Genomic DNA, 24,252 nt, shown 5'->3' on the forward strand with positions numbered 1-24,252 from the left:
CAGGCCACAAACCAAAATGATGTCCTCAAATGTTTGTTTTGTGTGTCATGCATTATAGTGGAACACATTCCTCCATGTGCTTGCTAAATCATTATCTGTATCAATTGATATCAGAAAACAGATCCATTTGTGATTTCAAAACGACGATAACAGATTTCAAGCATGTCGCCCAACCCCTAGTTTGACATTTTACCGTAAGTTGTGCATTTTAGTGTATTTTTGCATTTTGTATCTCTTTATGATCTCTGAACTTTTCAGGACCAGAACATGCAAGTCAGTGTGTTTTCTTACCAAAATAAAATAAAAAAAATATTCAGTGAGGCCAATTTATATTTTCTATGTAGAAAAAAATTAAATGATCTTTGGTTTTAAATTATTGACATTGATATGGCTGCTCCTGTTGTCTACACAACATGTGGTATAAAACACCAACATTTGACAGATGAACAGAATTGAGGAGGAGGATTTCAACACAATGTTTCATCAGCACCTGAAGTGACCCCAAAAACTTTTACTTTGAGTTTGACCCCCCAGCTGCATTATCACCTAACGGTGATTTAGTTTTTTAGGGATTCATTTTTTTGGCAATTTGCATTAGATAGAATTACGCCGAGAAGCAGACAGAAAATAACATGAAATGAAGATCTGCGTAAGAAAACACATCAAACAATGAATGAAAGTTGTTTTTTGTTGTTAAAATCTTTCAGAAAAAGACTAAGATTAACTTGTAATGTGTCGCATTAAAACATGGAAAAGCACATACTTTATCTTCATGAACTGTTACCGGTTTATTTTTTAACAATGTCTTTTGTTATTTATGCTAGATCAGAAGTTGTATTTAGATTTAAGAGCATTTTCCAAACAGCACCTATTCAAATAGTTTTCACCAAACAGGAAAGTTAAAAGTAACCAAGTAGCAGCACACACAGCAGCTGATTGTGAAATAATCTGTTTTTGTTTATTATATACACATAGAAAAACACAATGGTGAGAAAGTATAAACACAAATGAGAAACTTCTCATTGTTTTGGTTTGTAAACACTAACAAAAATGTAAATATACTAATTTAAAGAGTTAACCTGTTACTTCTCATTCACAGCTCTAATAGCTTTTACAAGAACAGTTTCAGACCATGTAAATTAAATCTCCAACGTAAACCTTTCACTCACACAGACATGCGTTTCTGCTCAGTCATTGTAGCGTGACAGTTTGAGTCGGGGGATGATGTTCATGGACTGCAGCTCCTGGAACAGCAGCTTGCAGGCGTACGGGATACGCAGGGAGGACACGTGGCACGAAGACTTGCAGTAGTGACACCTGCAAGATTCAAACTGAGAATCAGACTCAAGACAAACTAGGGGACCAACAACTGGACTTCCTTCAGATCCAAGGACCTCGCCGGTCAGAGAATTGGCAAGAATCAGCCCATTTTTTAAGTTTAGAAATTCAATCTGTAGCCGCTACTGAAATTATGTCAGACATTTGAGATGTTCACAAACCAACATACGAAAGCTTCTGGTCTGCATTACAATTAGGGCTGGGCACGTTAATCTTGCGTTAACGCATCAATTAATTAACGCCGACAATTATTTTATCGCGCGTTAACGCAGGTTTTATTATTTATTTTATTATTGTAAAAGTGTGTTGCTCACAGGCTTTTATTTTGTAAAAGTCTGCTACTGATTGCTGCGGAACCGGAAAAGAAAGTCATTCGCGGTTTAACAAACATGGAGAATCTCAACAAATGACGGCAGGTATGAGACGCCCTCAAGACACACATCACACGGAGAATACACGAGTTGGATGAAAAGGAGAGGACTGCAAAAGCGACAGCTTCACAACGTGCACCCTGTTGCTCTCACTGGGGACGACTGGACATCGGCTGACCAGACGTCCTCTTTCCCCGGACATGTCCTGCTTTTGAGACCTAAAAAATGCGTCCGGCAGGGATTCCAAAAACGTCCGGGATTTTGCTTCGTCGGATATTTGTGTTTCTCTGGGTTTTCATAAACTAGTATTTACCCCTTACAAGTTTTGGAAATGGTATCTCCCTTACGTTCCACCTTCTTGCGTGAGCTGACAGTATAGAGAACAGTCATTGGTCGACCGATCTCAGGGTTGCCAGATACACGATAATTATCCTCCAAATACAACCATTTTGAGCCTTTGGTACGATACTTCACTATTTCCAATCTGGCAACACGGAGCACCTCGCCGCCTCCACTAGTTCATTGTTGTTTGTGCGGCATGCTGTACACTACGACCAGGGCCGCCGCTCCCATAGCGCACACTACGCGCTGTGCGGAGGGCACCACGTCCTGAGGGGGCTCCACAAAATAGGCAACTAAAGGAGAGGAGAGACATTCTGCTGAAACGTGCGCGGGACACTTTCCTGAAGTTGCACAGCAGTGGAATGTGTCAAATAAAATCACCACACTGAGCAGATAGTGCACGAAATATGATCGCTGCTGCGAGACGACTGCCTTTTGATCATGTCCCTGCTTCGCGCTCAGTCTCCAGCGCTCTGTCACAGTGTCTCTGCATAACAGCGTTTGACAATGTCCTGACAGATTTTATGGCACTTTAGTTCATATGGCAGTACATTTAAAATAAGTGTCAAGTTCTAGGAATTGACAAACTGCACTGAAAGTGTTTTCTGGTGTCTCACTTAACAGGGACAATAAATGTTATGGCACTTTCATTCATATGGCAGAACATTTAAAATAGAAGTGCGCTATACACTACTTTTGAATTAATTATTGGATTTTGCGTATACAAATGCGATTAATCGTGATTAATCAGGGAAATCATGCGATTAATCGCGATTAAAAATTGTAATCGTTGCCCAGCCCTAATTACAATGTGTTAAAGTATCTGGTTTTACGTATGTTGAAGCATTTAAGCTTTAGAAACATCATGTATTATTATCAAGAAAATGATATTAAACTAGTAAATTCTCAGTTTATTGACCAGCTTCACTTTGAGTTGAACAAGGACCAAAATGTCATCACAAAAGTGATGAGTCATTTAAAAAAAAGTTAATCTGAATAATTATTCATGTTAAACTTTTTCCTGAAAATGACAATGCTACATCAATTTTCTTTCTCTTTCAGTACACAGTAATGTACACCGGGTCATGAGAGGTACAGAACCTGGCATTGTTTCAGGCTGTCTTCACATCTCTGAAGCTCATCCTATATCTTGGCTTCGAGGAGAACAGAAGTGTTCAACGTACCACCCGGAGTATCCCAACAGGCCGCATTGCCCGCACACGTCCACCTCGAAGGCGTCACTGGAGATCATGAGGCGCTCCAGCAGCAACATACTCGCTCCGTAGCCAATCAGACAGTCACGTTCCATCTCGCCCAGACGCAGACCTCCGTCTCTGGAGCGGCCCTCCGTCGGCTGCCTGATAACCAAACGGATGCAGAATAACAATGCCAGAGTTATGGAGGTACTGGTATAAGAGGAGCACTGTTTTATTTACTTTATTTCTACATGTTTACAATGGGACCTTTGATTTTACCTGGTGAGAACGGCTCTGGGGCCTCGGGCTCTGGCGTGCATTTTGTCAACCACCATGTGTTTCAGTTTCTGGTAATACACCGGTCCGAAGTAGATGTACGCCTCCAGAGATTCCCTGAGGAAAATACGCAGATATCAAGCTAATGCACCGGTAAAGATCTACAGAACATCTCAATTATCACGCAATCCAAGAACATAAACATCATTTATCCATTAAAAATATTAACATTTGGTTAATGCAAAATAAAAAATGTTGGGGGTTTTGACTATTGCTCCAACAGTTTTAATATGTTTGTGCTCTGTGTAAATTGTTATTCACATTTGGCATTATTGTGTTGTTGTCAAGCAGGAGGGAGCAGAAGCTGCTTTAAAATAACTTGATGCTGAAAACATCGTGAGGACGATGGTGCATTCAGGTGCCTCTGGGAAGCTCAGGCATCCTGCATTCGACAGTTAGCTGTCAACATGCAATGCAAAGCTTGGACAAGCAATGTTGCTGGAAAATCAGAACCAAAAAACAAAGTAAGGCCTGAACTGTAGTGGCACGACTCCAACAAGCTGAGAGGTGGATCTTTACTTTAGGAGGGCAGATTGTAAACAACAAATAAAATAAACTAGTGCTCACATGAAGCCAGCACAGGAAAACATGTTCCAGTATTATGCAAATATGGACTTTGTGAGATGGATAACTTTTTATCTCATAATTTTCAGCAGCCAATGTATATTATTTACACTATTAAAACAGTTGTTGTTGTCAACTTTCATAAAAGTCTTTAGATACTGGCAATAATAATTTCCTGATGACACACAAGGCGGAGTCGAATAGGAAACCTCCTCATATTTTGTATCTATGAATCCTCATAATTCCCTCAGATAAACAAAGATGGGAAGCAGAAACAAACATGGTCGCATCACAGGACGCATGCATTGAGAGACACCAGGTGACAAGGAGCCCTGTCATGGCTTTCTTAATACCATGAGGAGGGTTCCCTAGTGGTGTTCACATATGCTTGTATACGCACGCCTTTTGGTTTTATCTTGTTTAATACTGGAATATTATGTGTAAGAATACTATATACATCTGATAAAGGAAAAATCATTGTATGAAAATGTATATATTGTTTTGTTGTTGACGTGAACTAAATAGAAATCGCTCTGAGGAAAGGGTTCAATGTGTAAGATCTGATGATTTTCTATCACAAAATAATGTCATGCTTTTGTAAACTTTTAGTAAAAGAAAGACAAAATAAAAAAAGCCATGAAGAAAGCAGCCAGTAATGAGAGTTGTGTTTCAGGGGATGCATGAGCTCTTCATTACCCAGTGATTCCTGAGGTGACGTAGTCTTTGCCCTGGTAGTTGTATCCAAAGCGGATGAGATCCTCACACACGTCCTTCACCTTGCTGCCTCCGAACGCCGTACCGTAGTGAAACCGGCCGTCCAGGACTCCGGCTTTCCCAGCCAGCAGCTCAATCAACTTTCCCACCTGGCAGAATGAGGAACAATGGCTCTGTTCATAACATAAATCTTTTGTGTTTTACACTCTCTCCTGGCACCAAATGTTGATATTGTGGGTGAGAATAGATTACACATGTACCCCGTGGGGTGGGACCGGCAGTCTAAGGATGACTGATTTCAACAATTCCTCAAAGGTCCCACCCAGAAGACCCCTGACCCCATCACATAAAAGGAAACACCTACTCTCATTTCACTCTCAGGCCACAGAAACATCTTCCCGAGCCAAACATTTCTGAGTCTTTGCCATGACAACCACAGTGCGCAAACACACTGGCACTGACAACTTCAGCAGTAAAGATCATTCACGTTTTTACAGTGCAAGAGACAAAAAGCTGCTGGAAACGGGGCCAAGTTTCATGTCATTCACATTCAGCACCATCCTGCAGTTTAGATGTACTGTGCATGTTTGATAAAACTTCCACACACTGCTACAGGCGGCGGCTTCGCTGGGAGCCGTCGCCACAGCAACCAATATCTGTTTGTGAACAGTAAGATTGCTGCTAAGTGCCGTCAATGGACGTGTGCTCTGGAAGCCAACGATAACCAGAGAGGAGAGCAGCGGGATAATGACGGTTTTGTCTGAGAAGAGCAGACGCAAACTTCTGAAGAGCAACAGTCAACGCCGAGACGGAGGAGATTCAGACTGAAGTCGGCCGTCTACAGGTCTTTGGATTTGGAGTCAAATTACAGAACCTTCAACAAAATAAAAGTTTACCTATCTGACGAATATTTCACAGAATACTAGAGACTAAATAATTAATATAATAAAGAAAACCTAATCGCTCCAGCAGCTCAAAACTGATCATTTGTTTTTGTATTTTTCCTAAATGGTAATAAACTGAATCTCTCAGAATTTTGGATCGTAGGTCATACTAAGAAAGAGCGGCACATTTAAATTAAAAAAAATTAAAAAATCTGCTGCAGATTAATCAAGAAAATGAATCAGGAGTAACAACAAATCATCAGTTCCAGCCCTAATTATATCACCTTTTTAAAAATTGTAATGGACATGTTATTATTTAAACAATGAAATGACCCGTTGAGAAGATACAGTAATGTAGTTTCTCGAGAGGTCATTGTTAGTTTCAACACGACAAATATGTTCCTCCACAGTTCGTACCGTCATTCTGGAGGGATACCCGTGAGGGTTCATGATGATATCTGGACAGATGCCCGTGTCACAGAACGGCATATCCTCCTGTGGAACGATGAGGCCACAAACACCTGATACACACAAACAGGAAAAACAACAACATATTCAAGTCAATACACACACACAGACACAGACACACATACACACACAACAAGCAAGCTCAAATGAATGTGGCAGGAATCATTCAATCAATAAAATAATAAAATAATCTAAACATTAACTTGATTATTTAGGGTCATTTATGAAGCAATAATGCTCAATTTGATTTCAGCTTCTTACATCAGAGGATCAGAATATGTTCTGCATTTATCATCAATGTAAATCTTTGGGCTGTTGGTTGGTTGTACGAAAAAAGTAATTTGAAGACGCCATTTTGGGCTCTCAGAACTCATGAGCATTTTTCATAAAGACTTAATGATTAAAATGAAAGATAATCAATATTAAAGTCAGATATACAATTGTTAGAGTGAGCACTATCTTCAAATGTCACTAAAAAGTCAAACCAGATTTGCCCTAACTGACCAAACAGTACAGCCAAAAGAATATAGGAACTTCCAGTTAAACTTTCAGGCGCAACGAGGCCTCAGACAGAACGACATTTCCAGACTCATGTGGACGGACAGGGTCCTCTTTGGATTCACATGATGTGAGGGACAAGCGCTCTGGTAGCCCGGAGTTTAAGTGTGAGTGCAAATGTTTGCTGAGGGGCCCGAGGCACTCTTCCCTGGCCAGGGTAAACAGATTGTAGGCCCATTTGCAAATATAAAAAAGAGAAGAGGGAGAGGAGAGAAGAGAAGGAGCAGGAAGTGGAGAAAGGTGCTTAGCTTGACAGGGAGACCGGGATTACACATCCATGACTTTCAGTTTAACTCTGAGGAAGTGAAAGGGATCAACTGCAGAGGAGGAATTGAATCTGTGCATGTGGGAAAAATTCACTATGAGCCGACCAGTCAGCAGCCCAGCAGACTGTTGATGCCATACAGGATGTAGTAGCAGGATGTGGACTGGGAACAAGTACAGCAATTTAATGGAAAGTCATCCAAGAGCAGGAAGAAGGTGAAAAGGAAAATAGAAAAGGCGAGTACGGCTGAGACAGAAGAAAAGGTAAAAGGGGTAAAGAAAGAAAGAAAGAAAGAAAGAAGGAAAGAAAAGGCAGTAAAAAAAAAGGTTTGAATATCAGGGCAAAAGAAGAATAAAAGAGGAAAGAGAGGAGTAGGAAAGAAAGAGGAAAATGGAGGAGGTGATTAGAAAGATTCAGAGAGACACTAGTTCCCATAGCAGACATCCTCGGTGTTGTTTGTTTTGTGTGAAAGTGAATGATAAAAGAGGCATGAAATCAGCAGAGAAAGGCAAGACAACAGCAAGGGTCCAGAGCCCTCCATCACAGCTCATACAGCCCCACGCTGGCGGCTCGCACAATGGGCCCCTACTACTGACAACCCCTCCACCTCCTCCTCCCCTACCTCCACAGCTGTGTGTGTGTGCGTGCGTGTGTGTGTGTAAATAATTAACTTATTCTGCTCTGCTGACCAGGACTTATGAGACCAGTCATGAGTCGTCGTAAGATCTATTGCTGCAGCCAAATTCTAATGAAATAATAAAACCTTGATTTAGGATTCAGTTTGAAATATTGAGGTGGTTATTTCTACATACAAATACAAGTCTACTGGAGCGAAAAAAAGGTTAGCCGAGCATTTCTCATTTGTAGTGTCTGTCCTCCACATGACAGTAAGGAGCTCCGATTTAGCCGACTAGCCGTACATCAGTTGCACATCTGGGAGTTTCCATCCAGGACTCCAGTTAACCCCCCGGCGACCCCTCTCTCTTCGTCACTTCTGAGACAGAAGACATTGTTCCACCCTGATCTGACCGCTCAGTGGCCACTGTGTTAATGAGGAGAGTAAATTATGCATGGCACCAGTTAGCTTTTTGATTAAAACATCATACAAGCCCTCAATAGGGGAGGTGCTGCAAAACAATGGAGGTTGTAAACACTTTTTCTCCAGCAGCAGCAGAATACTGCTCGGGTGTAATAAATTTGCATAGTCTGGCACAGGACAAAGAGCCAATTAATTGAAAAGAGCTCTTGAAAGATGAGGATAGGGGGGCAGTGACAGAGCAACAGCTACTGGGACTTGACTCAACAAATGCTCCGGCACAGAGACGACCACAGTTCTTTCTCTCCAGTCATTTACAGTCTCTGGTGACGGGTTCAAATTTGGGGTTTTCAGTGGTGGATATTAGCGCAGTGCTCTTTATTCTGCACATCTAGGTTTGAGCTCAACATGCTGCCCTCTGAAGAGAGATTACGGTCCGACAGCGCGGAGGTTGGCACCTTTCTGTCCATGTCGACTGCTGAATTTGTCTCCTATCTCTGGCCTCCTGGTCTGCCTGAGGAGGATCTTGATGAGGAAAGCATCTTCGGCATTGGATGAGATCATGACCTTCTCGATGTACGAGTCGGTTGAGCCCTTGTAGCTGCAGAAAGAAAAAGGAAGAATACGTGGTTTTCTTTGCAGCTGGGTTTGCAAGTAATCAAAAGAAAGTTGAGCCGTTTTTTCTTGACATACAGAAGCTGGAGAGGTGGCTGTGATGTTGTGCACTCACCTGATGGGCACGTCTCTGTACTGGGGCTGGCCTGGCTGGGTACTGCCCTCCAGTGGTGCCTGGGTGACGGTTGGCATGGACTTGTTCACCAACACCTGCTTGTTCTCCACTTTCTCACCTGAGCCCCACACAAGATGCATTACATCAGCGGTTTACGATGGCAGGCACAGGTGATGACATGCGCTTATATGATGTGACTCTTACCAAACACTCTTTTTCAGAAGGAATGTCATCACTTAATTAAACTAAAACAATCTAAAACAGTCTAAAATCTAGATCAAGTTATGAATGACAAGAAGAATAGACATTCACCAGGATGTGCAGCTACAAGTGCAATTACATTGATGTTTTAGGCCTGTTTATTAATCTCTTAATAAAGAAAATGTCCCCTTTATTTACTTGCAAACAATGAATTGTACAAAAGTACATTAAGGGTTAATTACCTCAGAATCAACCAATAGCTTGAATCAAATTGAATATTTCTTTGATGAATTATGTCCCACCTCAACATATTTTTAACAGCAATTACATCACATTAAATAACGTGATAATTGCAAGAGGCCTTGAACACTTACAAAATTGCTTAATGATTAAAACACTCGTAACAAGCAAATACCAGCAAAATGGACTGACATCCTGTAAAGGACTGCACATCAAATCATCCCTCAAATGAATGTATGAGTAATAGATGAAACTGGTTGTATTGTTGATAATACAGTTAATCACGTTATTGGAGCAGTGGAGCCTGTTAAAGAGCAGCAATGCATGCTGGGTCTCGTCCAGTCCTGCTGGAACTCACCGGGGGAGCAGATGCCATCAGCATCCAGGATGTTGTGCCTCCAGATTGGCTTGCGTGTGGCAGCATCCAGCATGGGCCCCATCACCTTGTCGTAGGTCTGGTTGGTGTAACGCCGCAACGTGCACTTTGCGTTTTTATAGACGAGGCACCTGCCAAATCCTAGAGGGAAACATCAGGATTACCAAGTGTCTGTGGCCTGAACAAATACATTCATAGGAGGTATTTTAAAAGTATAATCCAATTCATAATTCAGATAAAAATGCACTGTCACCTCTGTCTAGCGAGGCTTTGTTGAGGATCAGAGCGTCCTCAATGTCGTAGCCGCTGTAGCTCATCACGGCCACAGTGGCGTTCTGACCAGCAGGCAGCTTCTCAAAGTCGATCAGCTCGATGGTTCTGGTTTTGACCATGGGCTTCTGAGGGTACGCCAGCAGGTACATCAGCGTGTCGATGCGGTTCCTCTGGTTGTAGCCAATAGTACCTGAAGAGAGGAGACAGAGAGGAATGACTTCTTCTTTGGCATGGAGAATTTACGTCCTGTGTGGAAATCTTTATGGATATATGACACTATCTTTTGATTGTTTACTGCACGTGTATCAATATTTTTAAAGTTCCTTTGCAATAATCATATATAATATGATAATTGATCATCTTTAAATATAATCATATTTTGATTAGATCATGTATCGAGATATTGCGAATGACAAGTAAATAGTCTAAATAGACAACGAGCACATACTAACAAAAAGGTTCCCAGAAACTCTGATTATTTTGCACTGAAGTTCATAATTAAATGAAGACAAGACTATACAAAACCAAGTGGTTATTTCATATTGGCTATTTATTGAATTACCTGAAAACATGCTGTGTTGTAACATATACCATGATAAACATGCATGACTTGTATTCTGATGGGGGAAATTGACCCAGCGCTATGTCAATGCACACCGTTTGTAACTGTCTATAAATCAATTAAGAGTGGATTATGAGTTAAATCCTCCTGTTGGGGGGGGGGGGCTGGGTCTGGTTAGCACCATCTCAGGGCAGCGGAGTGGAGGAGCGGGCTGTGTTATGCTATAAAGCCTGGCCTCCCTGGAAGCCGTGACATTTGTCAGATGCTATTACTTCACAATCAGGCTACAAGCACAGTCTGTGATAATAGGCCCGAGCCACACAGCCAGATTTGCACATGTATAGGGCCGTCTACACACAACAGACAAGGCAGAGGATATTGGGCCAAATATAGTTCCAGTCTGTGTTTTTGTAATAACGGGAGGGGGGAAGGGAGGAGGTGATGGACAGAGGTAAAGCGGCGGGGTGGGGGTGACCGCAGCTCTTACGAATGTTAGCTGGGCCGTTTGGGGAAGTTTTGGTTACCAAGGAGCTGCGGCTGCACACTCTGTGGTCTTTCGCAGCTGAGCACACTGACCCCCTGAGCACAGCCAGAGCAGACACAATGAATTGCTAATGACACTCTGGGTGACTGGCAGGGAAAGGGCCTTCGCACACACACAGTACAAAAGAGGACCTACGCAAGCGCCCCATGTTTGATGTCCATGCGCACACACACACACTGACACACACATACACTTAAGACAAACACTCGATCACACATACAAATGTATTCTGACAAGAGGTAGAGCAGGAGCAACGTTTTGGGGGAGACGAACCAGCAGGCTGTTTGTATCTCTGCTGTTTGTTATTCTAATGTCCTTTTGAATGATTTTAACTTCTGCAAATACAACTCTAAGCTAGCAGATTTAGGAGGGTGAAGAATAGTCTTTATGCAAGATTAAATTACCGTCAGTATCTTGTGTGTATGCATGCACAGAAGTAAACACTGTCGCTGTGTCGAGGATGTGGGAGAAAGGATTTGGGATCTTTACGGTTTAAAGACCGGCCTACTGGCCGAAGCTACCTGCTCAGCGGAGTCTTACCCATGGCCTGCTTGCCCATAGCACACTGATATGTGTTCCTGGGTGACTGGTTGTGGTGCGGGTAGGGAATGAGGCCGGCACACACCCCGAGCAACGTGAAGGGCTCGATCTCCAAGTGTGTTGTGCCTCTGCAGAAAACAAACAAAAAAACAAATAGAGAGGGCAGTGAAACCTGTGCGTTGAATGCCAGAAACAAATCGGGAGAACCGTTTCCCATTCTCTGAGCGTGTCACAGGAATCATGTGCTGCTCACTTTGAGATCATGTGTTCATAAAGGGCGATGTGACAGTCATTCTCCTCATTGACATCCAGGTACTCCACCAGGCCCTCGTGCAGAAAGTCTTCAAAGGCTCTGGAGGCAAAAACAGTGTTTAAATTATATATAAATCAGCTTTTTTAATTATTATCTGCAAACAAATGGACTTCCGACTCCCAGCCTTACCTGTAGCCCTGTGACAGGTCTTCAATGTGTTTGTTTTTCACCATGGGCTGCCCCCTCTTCACTATGATGTACGGCCTGATGGAGAACCACCAGGAAAGGTTTGACATATTCTTTGATATTAAACATCACCACAAGCTATGAATGGTTAATACAGTTTGCCACTTTAAATGAATCAAAGAATTCAAACTTCTTGTGTAAGAAAATGTGATTGTGTTCTCCAAAGGCCTGGCTGATGTAGACTCATCTTTTATTACAGAATGCGTACCATAGCATTTATTTTTTTAATGCAGTGTGTTTCAATCCAGGTTCAAACTCGCCCACCTGCAGAGACGTCCTCCATCAGAAGAGATGTAGACGCAGCGGTCGGTCAAGTTGGTGGAGATGGAGACAAACTCGTTGATAAAACCCGCCCTGCGCATCAGTCTGAAGGTGTTGATCAGCTTGTAGTTATCTCGAATCACACCGAGAATGTTGCCTGTCGACATCATACAGACAGAGATAATGCACATATTTTAACTACACACACACACACACATGCACTGATACCCACCATCACCGTTCAATATATCCTGGTATCATTGGACATGAAGATATTATTTGTCTTGCAACATTCTTTTTAGGTTTCAAAATAAAAGCTCTTGTGTGTTTCTGTGGACAGAAAACCTTCAGTTGTTGACGCCACAAGGCTTTTATTACGAATTATTTACAGGACAGTGTGTGGCAATACAACGAGTTGTAGGGCTCCATACATTAATACAGTACCGCCTTTTGATTAGTATTATTTAGAAATGAGAACTCTTTTTAACATTTTTCTTTCTAATATCAAGTAGAACTAAAATTTAGAAAATAAACATTAAGAGAGGCAAACAATCTAAAGAAAGAAAGGGCTGGCGGCAGCGCTGCAGCAGACAAGCCTGTCACGGTTGGGAGTTGCAGCACTTCAACGAGGTCACCGTCCTCGACGTGAATTAGGGTTGTAATTATTATTTTCTCAATGAATCATCCCGTCTATAAAATGTCAGAGAACGCCCATAAAAATGTCTCAGAGTCCAATGCGATGTCCAATTATGTTACGAACAGTCTAAAGTCAGAAAAGCTGGAGCACAGAAATGTTTGGCATGTTTGTTTGTAATAGGAACATTGCAGAATTAGCATTAAAAATAATATTCAAAATTACAGAAATGTATTTTCAATTCGCAAACTTTAAATGGAAATAAAAAGAGAAACAGCAGGTGTGAACAGTAGTGTACTCCGAACCGCCAGGGCTGGAGAAAGCAGAGCTCAGGCTGCCTGCAGGGGTTTGCTCATATCAAGTCTGACAGACGAATGGAGGAGAACAGAGGAACCACTGTGCTCTGCCTCTGTGTGAGGGCACGTTTGCAGTGAGCACACTCTGAAGGGCTTTGACACCTGCTGCTACCAACTAATTAAATGGTATGGCAGCTAATATAATTTGACAGTTATCAGCGGTGAGACAAACATATACAGTAATTAAGGGGCCAAGTTCTGACTAGAATATTACCTACTGCTGCCATGAAATTAATGACTTATCAGCCTCCCTGCAAAATTGCTTTCTGTAAACTAAACAGAATATTTTCCCTTTATGTTCCAAAGCAATGCATTCAAAACGGAGAGGATTAAACTCTCTTTTCAATTGATCCAAAGCAACAGCATTCACTGTTGGTTCTCTTTATGTTTGTTTATTTATTTATTAGGCTGCACTGGTGCAAAGGAGTTTTACCATTGAGGAAGACGAGGAAGACGCTTGGGTAGGAGAGTTCCTCTCCACACAACAGGTTGACGTCTTCTACTCCCAGGTTGAAGGCCAGTTTGATGATTGGACCGTCCTCCATGTCGGTGGTGATGTGGGTCATCAGAGCCAAGTTCTTCACCAGACCACAGGCCTACAAACCAAAACAAGGATATAAACCATGAACAGTTATTAATTATATAGGTTACGTTTCTTTGTATTTCCACGAGGGATGGGTGATATTGAAAAAAAAAGTTCCATCACGAGATCTGTAGTTTTCCAGCAATTCAATAAATAAAAAGTCTATGAAATCACCTCTTGATTTGTCTACCTTACTTGACAAATGAAGTTTTTTCTTATTTAATGCAAAGAAATCAGATTTTCTTAGACATTTTAGTTTGTGTGGGCTTGTTATTTTTAATTAAGACAACGTAATTGTGTAGCACAATATCTCGATATGATCACATGATTTCAGCATAAATTAACATATTGAATTATCAGCCAGGCCCAATTTACATGTTATGTACAAAACAACAATACTGAATCTTTGTGAAGACCAAACTAAATCAATCTACAACAATATTTGGTGGACAATTAATGATGTTTGTAAAAGGTTGTTCTGCACAACAAGCGCTGTGACACGGTTCCTTGTGGCTCACTTCAGCTCTGCGTGTTCCACACAACCTCTGATTTCATTCTGAGCATGCAGCTCACGCACCTCTCCCTCAGGTGTGTCAGACGGACACAACATGCCCCACTGGGACGGCTGCAGGGAGCGCGGCCCGCTGACCTTCCTGGTCTTCTCAAACTGGGAGGAGATCCTCGTCATCATACCGAGGGCCGAGATAAAAGAGAGACGAGACAAGACCTGGGTGACACCCTGACGGTCCATCTTGAATCTCTTCAGAGACCAGTTACCCTGTGGACAGAAAATGCTCCATTATTAATGAACCTGCCTAGTAATACATGTTTAATGAAGATTTAGGATTATTATAATAATTCCACTTGCAACAAGTATTCTGCAGCGCGCACGTTTACATTACAACCGACTTTAAAGATCTTCACCTGTTCACATCCCACTGCTGTGATGGCATCGTGACGTTATCAGTCTTCATATATCATTATAATTCTGGTCTCAGCTCCGATGATGCCCGTTTAAATTTTGACATACTAGGTTTCTTTTTCTGGCTAAACTGGATTTTAGCTCTATGAACTTGTTACCGTTTAAAAATATATATATAAATCAATTTCTGTCTACATTGTGTATTGAAAAACAAAAACAGATGTACACAATTACAGAACATTTTGTTTTGCTTCCCCTCCTCCACAGGTAGTGTAGTAACTTGGTAATTATTGTAACTATCTTATTGCTTTACTTCTACCTGCTACTAAAGTTATGATATATATAAGTAGCTCATGACAGTAATTTCAAGAAAATCAATATTAAAAGTTTTGATCTGAAGTAAGCACTATGTGTATTTTTGTGAAAACTGTACTCAATGTACAGTTACTTAGCCATTTCAAAATCGTAGTTCTGAAGAATACATTCAAGTAAAAAATAATTTTATATTTTTTTTTTTAAATAATAATGTTTATAGTCCATAGAGACAGTAGACAGGGCCCCTGCTTGTGGCTACAGACACTCCAGTAGGCCAGATGTGTGTAGGGGGTGATGTTTTAATCTGGGTCGTCAGGGGGTGAGCTGCTTCCTTTCCACTTTTCCATGGTCTCCGACTGGCGCACACTCACAGTGGCAATGGCGTTGACCATGCCGTTGGTGATCTGATCCTGCCGCATGTGCTTCACCACATCAAACTGAGCAGCTCTCTGCTTGGGGATGATCTGGTCAGAGATTTTCTTCAGCTCAGAATTGAACTTCTTAAACAGATCCTCAAACAGCAGAGACAGGAGCTGAGACAGAAAGACACAATCATCAGTAAGAATGTTTGTGACTGATAGTATTCACTTGTCACGTGTCCAGCCAGGGTGTCAAGTAAGAACAGTCATTGTACCTTCATCGTCAGACTCTCAGATCTACTGGCACCTCACATATGTTCCTGCCTTTAATCAGAACTGAGGTGTGTTTACAGTCAGATTTAATAACCAGGTGTGCCGGCTCACTGATAAGCCTGACCTGGCCTCCGTCCCAGGTCCCTGTCCTCCTCCGCCAGGCCTACAGGAGGCAACCTCTCTCACAACCCCCACCCACCCTGTGCATTAGCATACATCAAAAACAAACAGGCAGCGCTGCTTGAAATTAATAAAGAAATTAAGCTTCCATTGCGCAGCCAGGCCAATTAGTTGAATGTCAGGGAACCATAATTGGAGAGTGAGGAGAGATTGCTGGCGTTGTTAGTGTGTAAGCCCCCTATTGAAAGAGGGGTCTGAGCCCCCCCCCCTCCATCTCCTGCTCCTTATACAGAGCAGGTTGGGGGGGGAAATTAAAGGCCTTAAGACAGCAGTAATTACATTATCAGAGCTGGGCCTGCGGATTAACTCAATCGCTCCAGTCAAGGCAGCAATTCTATTGTCACGGTGCTGAAAAATCCCCATGCTGCCACAGCCTCTTGATTTTGGTGCCACTGCATATCTCTCTCCTGACAAAGCCAGGCTGAAATACAGGGTGCGTGTGTGTGTGTGTATGTGTGTGTGTGGGGGTGGGGGTGGTTGGGGGCGTGAAAACAAAACAGGAGAAACAAAGCTGAATAGAAATAATGAGTCTTATTAAAAGAAGGAGGCAGGAACAAAGATGCAGGTGAGAGATCAGGGCTGGAACTCCTCTGGTCCAGTCGCACGAAAGCATGCGTGGAATATTAGTTCTTTTCCACGCATGTTTTATTAATTAGTATCAAGCCTGTTTTGCTTTCTAGTGAGAAAAGAAAAGGTAGAAAACACCCAGTTCAAAAGGGTGGATTTTAATGTCAGAACTGATTTCCTGTTGATTCTTTGACAAATTAACAAGCAAAATTAACTGAATGGAAATGCATGTCTTTGTCATGCAATGTGAAAGATCTAAGACTGGCTTGGCTGACTGAGTGAATGGTGGATTAAATATGGCATGACACCAACAGTAAATGAGACCACATGGAGCAGAGAGGCTTACCTGTCCAGCCAACTCGAGGCGTTTGTTGCCATAGTAATCTCTGTCGTCCACTTTGTTGGCCCCTTGAGCCAGTATCACCCTCCGAACCATCACAGCCAGGTAAATACACTTTGCCCGAAAGTTAAACTCTTTGACCTGTAGACAAAATGCACGATGAGTCCACTTTGTGGTATATACCAATTATACTCTGTGACTCCTTTTCTGTCTGTTAACTAACATACGGGCACATGTGTGAGGATAAGAGACGCCAAAAGCTCTCTGGCCTCCTCCATCTTGGTCTTCTTGGGGCCTCCCCACATGCGCTGTCTCCGCACTTTATTCCCCAGGTACCTGAGAGCCTGAAACACAGAGCAGCAGATACAGCCGAGGTGAGGAAGAGCCGAGTGCTGATGTTATACGGATGTTATTTCATCTAAAATGTTTAACATTTGCAAAACCCACACACCTGCCCTCCCATGCCTCAACTTAGACTTGAGACACAACGTAATACATAAGAAGATATTGTCTGTTATAAAATATAGAACAAATTAGAATTCTTTATTATTTCAAAATAATGAGTGAGAAAGTCTATGATCCTGATCAGACATTTAAAACAAACATTCTGAACATGTATTCAGTTATATTTTGGGGGAATATTACATGATTATGTCATAAACGTTTTAATATTTGACCATGTTTGATAATTTATGGTCAGAAAAAACTTAATTTGGCATACACAATTATTAAGGTTCACGACCCAGAACGTGTCAATAAGTCTGAATTTAAAGGCATTTGGTGGAAGTGTGTTTCACACTGATTGTAAAATAATTAACCAATATGAAATTTTCTCGAAAAAGAGAATATCAAACACACGTATCAGGCTTGTGAGAGTTCAACACCACAAACCAACAACCACACCTCCCCCTCCCCCCTCTGACCTTTTCTGTAGTTCAGTAGAGGGCTCCAGAGGATAATGAGGGTGAAGACTTTTTGAAAGACCACCCACCCAGGCATCCGTATGGCATTAGATACATTTAGCTGTCTATGCATATATTATACACACACACAAACACACATTATATATATATATATATATGTGTGTGTGTGTAAATATGCATGTGTATATATATGTAAAAATATATATATTCGTAAATCCATATTGTAATTTCATACATTCATATTTATTGATGAAAATCTTCAAATCTGATTTCTAATTATATAATCACTAGAAAAAAGATGATAGGCAAATATAGTTTAAACAGATTACTTATCATAATCTGATGTTTTGTAAGCCTTATCTGCCTTTAATTATATAGATTTAGGCCTCATTGTGCACACTACAATGACCCAATGGTCATGAAAAGACACCATGGAGGCTGGCAGACAGAGGAACATGGGATCTGCGGAGACTGGTTGCTAGGAAGCAAATATGGCCTCATCAATGCATCAGTGGTTCCTCTAACAACATAATCTTTATGAAAAACAAATTGGGCGATCAAATTCATTTGTAGGTGTCAAAGAACACGTGTGCCTCCTGAATAAACCAGCCAAAGCATTACTTGACTGGCTGGCAAGACAAAACCTTCGTCATCTGATCACAGAGAGACAAAGAAAATACCTTCTGTCAGCAGACCGGAGACGCTTGTTTGTGTCTGAACAACAACAACAACCTCAGACGGGCTTAATGGGCATATCAAGGTTGCTGATAATTCAAGAACGCCGTTTATTGACTTCCAGCTAATCATACTGTAATTATGTTAGTATTATCTCTATTCTGTTAATTATACTGAGCAAAAAAAAAGAAGCTAAATATGCTTGTTTTACACACAGCTAGCCCAGCTCTGTCCAAAGGTAACAGGATGCCTACCAACCCATCTGAAGCTCACCAGTTAATGTACTACATCTGGATTATAGATCAATACAAAAAAAGAGTGAGAACAAGTGGATTTAAAGGGGTAATGTGACTTCCTGAGTCTTGTCGTCCCTGTGAGATTGCCAGGCAACCAACAGAGACTTCAATTAGTGAGCGTTATGCTGCGTTGACACTTTACTAGAGTGACTAAACAGGCTACAAGTCATTTTTATGTAGGGATTGACATGAAGCTACAAACTGACGCCCGACACTCATCACTGCGTGAGGGGCTACAAGTCAAAGCCAAGTCTTAGCTCTTTGTCAACGGCGGTGAAGCTTCAACCAAACCCTTTGTTGAAACTGGTTCTGTTCCATGTCCAGAAATGCCTCTAGCCCGTTCCCAGTGCCATTTCACTACATCAAAGAGCACTTGTTGCTTGTAGTGTGAACACAATTGGAGGTTTAAACACTGGATCCTACATTTCTCATCATGCAACAATCTGCATCCATTTACTTGACCATCCTGCCTGGTAAATGGCCCTCCAACACCACATCCAGTGTGTTGCCCAGAGGCTCTGTTGACTTCTCAAGTACAGGATGAGAAAGAAACCTCAATAACATCAGTATTATTGCCTATTATTATAAGCTGTTGTGATTTAATAATTTGCTCATGTTTGTTGTTTAAACAATCCTAAATTAATGCTTGTATGTTTTGTTAGCTTTGTAAATCTAAATAAAAAGACAATTGAAGACCAAGACGGATCCCCTTTAACTAGTAAATTGACTATTAAGTTTTAAATCAGTGGAATATTCCTCTAATTTTATGATAGTTATTTCAACCACACATCGACCACTGAGGTACCTGAGTCTGAGTGAAGATCTGGGCCTTCTGACACTCCTCCAGACTCGGGGCAAAGCTGGCCATGACATGCTCCTCCGTACCGATCATCTGCACGATCTCCTGGTCACTCTCTACGCCCATACCCTGCGTGAACGACCAGCCAAGAGTGTGTGATGGGGAGTGAGATTAGAGGAACAAGTGTGGACTGATACACATATCATTCATGTAACTATATAAACACCCGAGAAATTAAACCAAAGGTACACAAAGTAGATTGCAACTAGTAACTGGAACAAGAGGAGAGCCAGGAGGCATACGGAGGAGCCGTGTGTACACGGAGGGAGGCGTGGACTGGAAGTCATAAGGTTGTCTGACATTTGTTTATGGAAATGTGAATCTGTGGGAACTGATCCGTGTGTACTTCGTCAAAGGTTGAGGGACGGGGAAGAAGTCACCCAGGATTTACAAAAGCACTCCAAACAGAGCGAGCATGCAAACGGCGTCCTGCGGATAATGACTTCAGCTCCAAACACTCGACGCTCACCAGTAGACATGTTTGAGGAGATTTGTCCTCAGTGGAGAAAGAAGTTAATGATTGCCAGCTGGCTGACTGACATTTTCATTGAGAGCAAAGGGCGACACATGACAATTAAATCGGATGAAGAATTACTGAAACTACTGACTTCTAACTGCGCACTAACCTGCGGCAAAACCTCTCACACAATGCAATGTGCATTGTTTATGTGGTGTGAGATCATCTAATGAAGATTATTCAGGAGGCGGAAGTAAAACAGAGCGGACCATAAAAAGTAATTTCATCTGATAAAGTTTATTTTGAAACAAACTCAAGTGTTTGACTCAATCAGTAAAAACAACTCATCTAGTTGTTTTGCAGCACCCCCTACTGGAGGCTTTGTATCACTTTGCGGTGTCATGCTAATAATCAACTCTTTCACCTTGAAAATGATGGCAATGGGGGCGTCCTCTGACAGCGTGTTGTGTTTCAGGTAGAATCTGCCTTGTTTGACAATCATATTAGTTCTGCTTTTCTTCTCATGAGTGGAGCTGAAATTGAAGACAACATTAAAAAAATTAAATCAAAGCAGATGAAGAACCATAAGCAAGTAAAATAATTCACATTTCACATGGAAACAAAAGTAAGATATGTATATCTATCTTTCTTGTAAAAAGTAACTGTTTCAGATATTAAAAGATGTATGACTATTTGACATTCAGTAGAGCTTTGGAGCTGTCTTATGAGTGGATCCTTACTTTGTTCATCGTGCACATATCAAGGATTCTGACACATTCCTACCGAAGGCTAGGAAAAAAAAATCATTCCATGGGAAAATTGCAATAAAGACGTTTGTTAGACCTCAAAGACGCACAATGTGTTTGAAGCATTGCATCGATAGAGACACTCATTTGTTGATAAGAAAAGTTGGACTTAATTCAAGTTTTCCTGGATCACAAAGCCAGCTCAGTTTTATCAGGAGTAGACCTCTATGCCAACAGCCGACCACTGACCTAAGGACGGCTGTAGCTCATGGGGACGAGTGATCTGTGCAAGTATTTATTAATGGCAATGTCTTTTCTTTTTTTGTTTTACTCTGTCACTGCACTGAATGGATAATGCGGTGAGAAGTTGTTACAATACCTGGTAACTGAGGCTCCGACGGCACCCTTCCTGTCCTGCTCCACAATGATTCGATTCTTTGACAGCTGTTCCTGGATCAGAATGACTTTCTCTTGACCTTTTACAATGAAATAACCCCCTGTAAAGAAATACCACACAGAGCAAATAAATCACCAATACAAAATCAAACTGTATTGATAATTGTGAGGATGTGTTATTGCTCTCGTTCTGCGTCCTCCTTCGTGTACCTGGATCCAGAGGACATTCATTGAGTTTAGAAACCTCCATGGCCGTCTTTCCTGTGAGAACACAGTTTGAGCTTCGCAGCATGATTGGCATCCTGAGAAAAGCAGTTAAATATATTAATACCAAGAACCTATGAATGACATGACACTTGCACTTCATATGTTATCATTATATTATAGATTATTTGTATCCATTGTGGACAAAAACTCAAACTGTGAAATAAAAGTTTAACATCATCAAACTCAAAACTACCATTTGTATATAAATGACTCGCCCTGTCATCTTAAAATAAATGTGTCCCCCCCCATGGGGAACTAAGAATAGAGAAAACTAGATAAGTAGATATGTATACAAGTAAATGGTGGCTGTGTTCAACTACATCAAAACTATCCAAAAACAATGTTTTTTCAAACAACACATGCAGTATAATCCAACTCATATTTATCTAGTTGTATTCTCACTATTTCCCAAAGACATGCATTTTCATGCATAAAGCCCTACTATTTAAAACACAGCCACACACTCTGCAGGTGCTCTCCTCGCACTAATGAGTAATTCATCAAGACTATTATCTGTTTTTCTTATTCTTTGTTCACTGTGAAAGAATGCGAGACAAACTTAAAAATTCAAGGTAACACAGGGTAAGTAATTGATATACCAATTGTCATTTTAAGAGTGAAAGTATACATTTAAGATGAATTAAAGGAACCAGAATGATCTTGAGTAAAGGATGTCGTATTCAGATACTGTGACACTTCGATACCTTCCGATGGGCAGTGCATTGCGGATGATTCTCTGGCTGCCACGAGTGTACTCTATGTCCACTGTGATGGGGGCCGAGTAGGTCATGTCTCTGAGACGACACTGTAAAAACAACCGGAACAATGAGTGAAATATTCTGACATTTGATGTCACCATAGGTTAATGTATTATTGGCATAATTATCAAATATCCCTATGAGGGATTTTAAATAATCGAGTCATCACAGAATCCATGAAATATCAAAACAGTGAACAATGGGCATCACACATTAAGTTTCTGGAACCCAAATATTTTTTAGCATATTACTTTTTTGTCTGTTTAAATATTCAAATACAGAAATGTTAATGAAGTCAAACAGCAAACACTCACATTTGAGAAGCTGCACCTTTTTATTCTGTTTTTAACAAATATTTGACATTTTTTAAATTATGAAAATAGTTGACCATTCATTACGTGTCAATAGCCAAATTGAGAGATAATCATCCAAAAACTAACTAAGATGTTGAACTGCAGCGGCACACACTTTTCTGCCAACAAAGCATCATAATATGTTCTTAATACTACACAACAAGCTAAGCTTACTTCATGAGGAGATACTGGTCTGGTTACGTTGAAGCTTTCTTCAACATCAGGCATGCCAACGTAGATATTGAGGTATCTGCAAGGAACATATTTATAAATATTAAAACAATCATTTGATATTCTCAACAGTAGCTGCTTCATGACAGTTGTGTTAGATTACTGTTGGTTTACCCAATATAGGTGTTCATGTGACTTACTTGAGGTACCACATTGGATCAGCATCACTTGTGATCTTCTCGTTGGCTTTCATTATTTTCTTTATCTGGAAAACCAGAAATAAACGACATGAACACATTTAAATAAAGATGCAGCTCGACACACATTCAAGTTGGAGTTTTGTTTTACCTCAATGTTGATAAAATAGTTAAATGAGTCGATGTGCTGCTTCACCAGTCCTTTCACCTGGAAAACGGATTAAACGACAGCTTTAACATGTCCATGATGAAATAAATACAGGTTGTAATGTACGAATTAGTCTGACTAGTTGATCAACAGAAAACCAAGTACCTTCAATTTTTAGCATCTATCCCTTTCATATTTCTGAGTGTGATGTTATTGTTAGCCAGGGTGCAAATCCATGATTTTAGTGTAATTGCTGCATTAACGTGAAACATTGCCTTTGCTAGACGAAAGACAGACTCTATTCTATGAAAATGTTTTATTTTTCCACACAAAAAATAGGCTACATCATATATCATGAGAGGATGTGTAGAGTACACGTAGGATGCAATTCAATATGGGATATTCGGGGTACATAGCAGGTGGATGAAGGTTGGCATGTTACCTTTAGAAAGGCTGGTAAGAGTTTCCATTTATCCTGTAAAAAATAATAATAAAAGACATAAAACAAACACATCACGTTTCACTGGACCCTTGTCATCAACAAGCAGCGAGAGCAAATAGCTTGAAACACCTTAAATACTGCAACCGCAAGTTAAAAGTGACAACACTATCTTCAATTTGCCAACCGACAGTTCCCCCGACAACACTAATACGTGGAGCTCCAGCGGACACATTGCCCGAGGTCTCGGTTCATACATCTCTCCCAGCTGTCGGTGAAGTTGTGTCGCTGATAGCCACCGTGCTAACGCTCGCTTCTCCGCTCGTGGTGTGAAACTTTCGGTCTCTACGTGCTCGTGCCTCACCACTATCGTGTTGACAGGAGCCGCCAGCTCCTGGGGAGTCAGGTCACAAAACTCCCCTCCAAATATCTCCATGGTTTTCTCTGCAGTTCAACAGTAGACACATAAGACTCTGCTCGTACTGTCAATGTTGATATATTTTGTGTCGTCGGAAGTCGCTCCAGCGTGCGTCTCTCTCATGTGTGTTCCACCGTAAACCGTCCGTGCGTGTGGGCGGAACGAAAGAAAGTGTTCCGCCTTTCGTCATTTCTTTTCTGCTGAAAAAACTTATAGAGGTATAGAAATCCATGTATGCGTGTTTGTAGGTCTGATTATCTTGTACGTGTCTGTGAACATCAGTATAAACTCAACGCACACACACATTTGGCAAATATGCACA

The 24,252-nt window shown here is 41.2% G+C and overlaps 1 protein-coding gene across 2 annotated transcripts; it reads right to left on the minus strand.

Moving 5' to 3' along the window:
- Positions 1 to 670: 670 nt before the first annotated feature.
- On the minus strand, positions 671 to 24,022 carry polr3b (polymerase (RNA) III (DNA directed) polypeptide B). 2 transcript variants are annotated; one of them, XM_056416957.1, is made up of 28 exons: positions 23,877 to 24,022; positions 23,516 to 23,548; positions 23,077 to 23,133; positions 22,929 to 22,993; positions 22,732 to 22,807; positions 22,151 to 22,251; positions 21,390 to 21,481; positions 21,163 to 21,280; positions 20,462 to 20,570; positions 19,527 to 19,649; positions 17,055 to 17,171; positions 16,834 to 16,968; positions 15,480 to 15,641; positions 14,449 to 14,649; positions 13,722 to 13,884; positions 12,302 to 12,455; positions 11,981 to 12,055; positions 11,792 to 11,890; positions 11,539 to 11,666; positions 9,873 to 10,082; positions 9,602 to 9,760; positions 8,803 to 8,920; positions 8,531 to 8,673; positions 6,163 to 6,266; positions 4,844 to 5,010; positions 3,527 to 3,640; positions 3,236 to 3,409; positions 671 to 1,317 (listed from the first exon to the last, which is right to left on the minus strand). In XM_056416957.1, exons 1-28 carry the CDS (start codon positions 23,946 to 23,948, stop codon positions 1,188 to 1,190), a joined length of 3,399 nt encoding a protein of 1,132 aa, XP_056272932.1. In that variant the 5' UTR covers positions 23,949 to 24,022; the 3' UTR covers positions 671 to 1,187. The 2 variants fall into 2 exon arrangements, with proteins under 2 accessions (XP_056272932.1, XP_056272933.1); XM_056416958.1 differs by lacking the exons at positions 21,163 to 21,280; positions 21,390 to 21,481; positions 22,151 to 22,251; ... (3 more) ...; positions 23,516 to 23,548; positions 23,877 to 24,022 and adding an exon at positions 20,778 to 20,828.
- Positions 24,023 to 24,252: the final 230 nt, after the last annotated feature.

Source organism: Pseudoliparis swirei, chromosome 6 (genome assembly GCF_029220125.1).
Source record: "Pseudoliparis swirei isolate HS2019 ecotype Mariana Trench chromosome 6, NWPU_hadal_v1, whole genome shotgun sequence".
Classification (NCBI taxonomy): Eukaryota; Metazoa; Chordata; class Actinopteri; order Perciformes; family Liparidae; genus Pseudoliparis; species Pseudoliparis swirei.

Excerpts from the sequence above, each read along its gene's own strand:
- polr3b (XM_056416957.1), bottom strand. The coding sequence starts at position 23,948 with ATGGAGATATTTGGAGGGGAGTTTTGTGACCTGACTCCCCAGGAGCTG. Across the intron at positions 9,761-9,872 it reads CAAAGCCTCGCTAGACAGAG|GATTTGGCAGGTGCCTCGTC; the intron begins GTGACAGTGCAT and ends GTTTCCCTCTAG. Across the intron at positions 8,674-8,802 it reads TACAGAGACGTGCCCATCAG|CTACAAGGGCTCAACCGACT; the intron begins GTGAGTGCACAA and ends TTCTTTCTGCAG.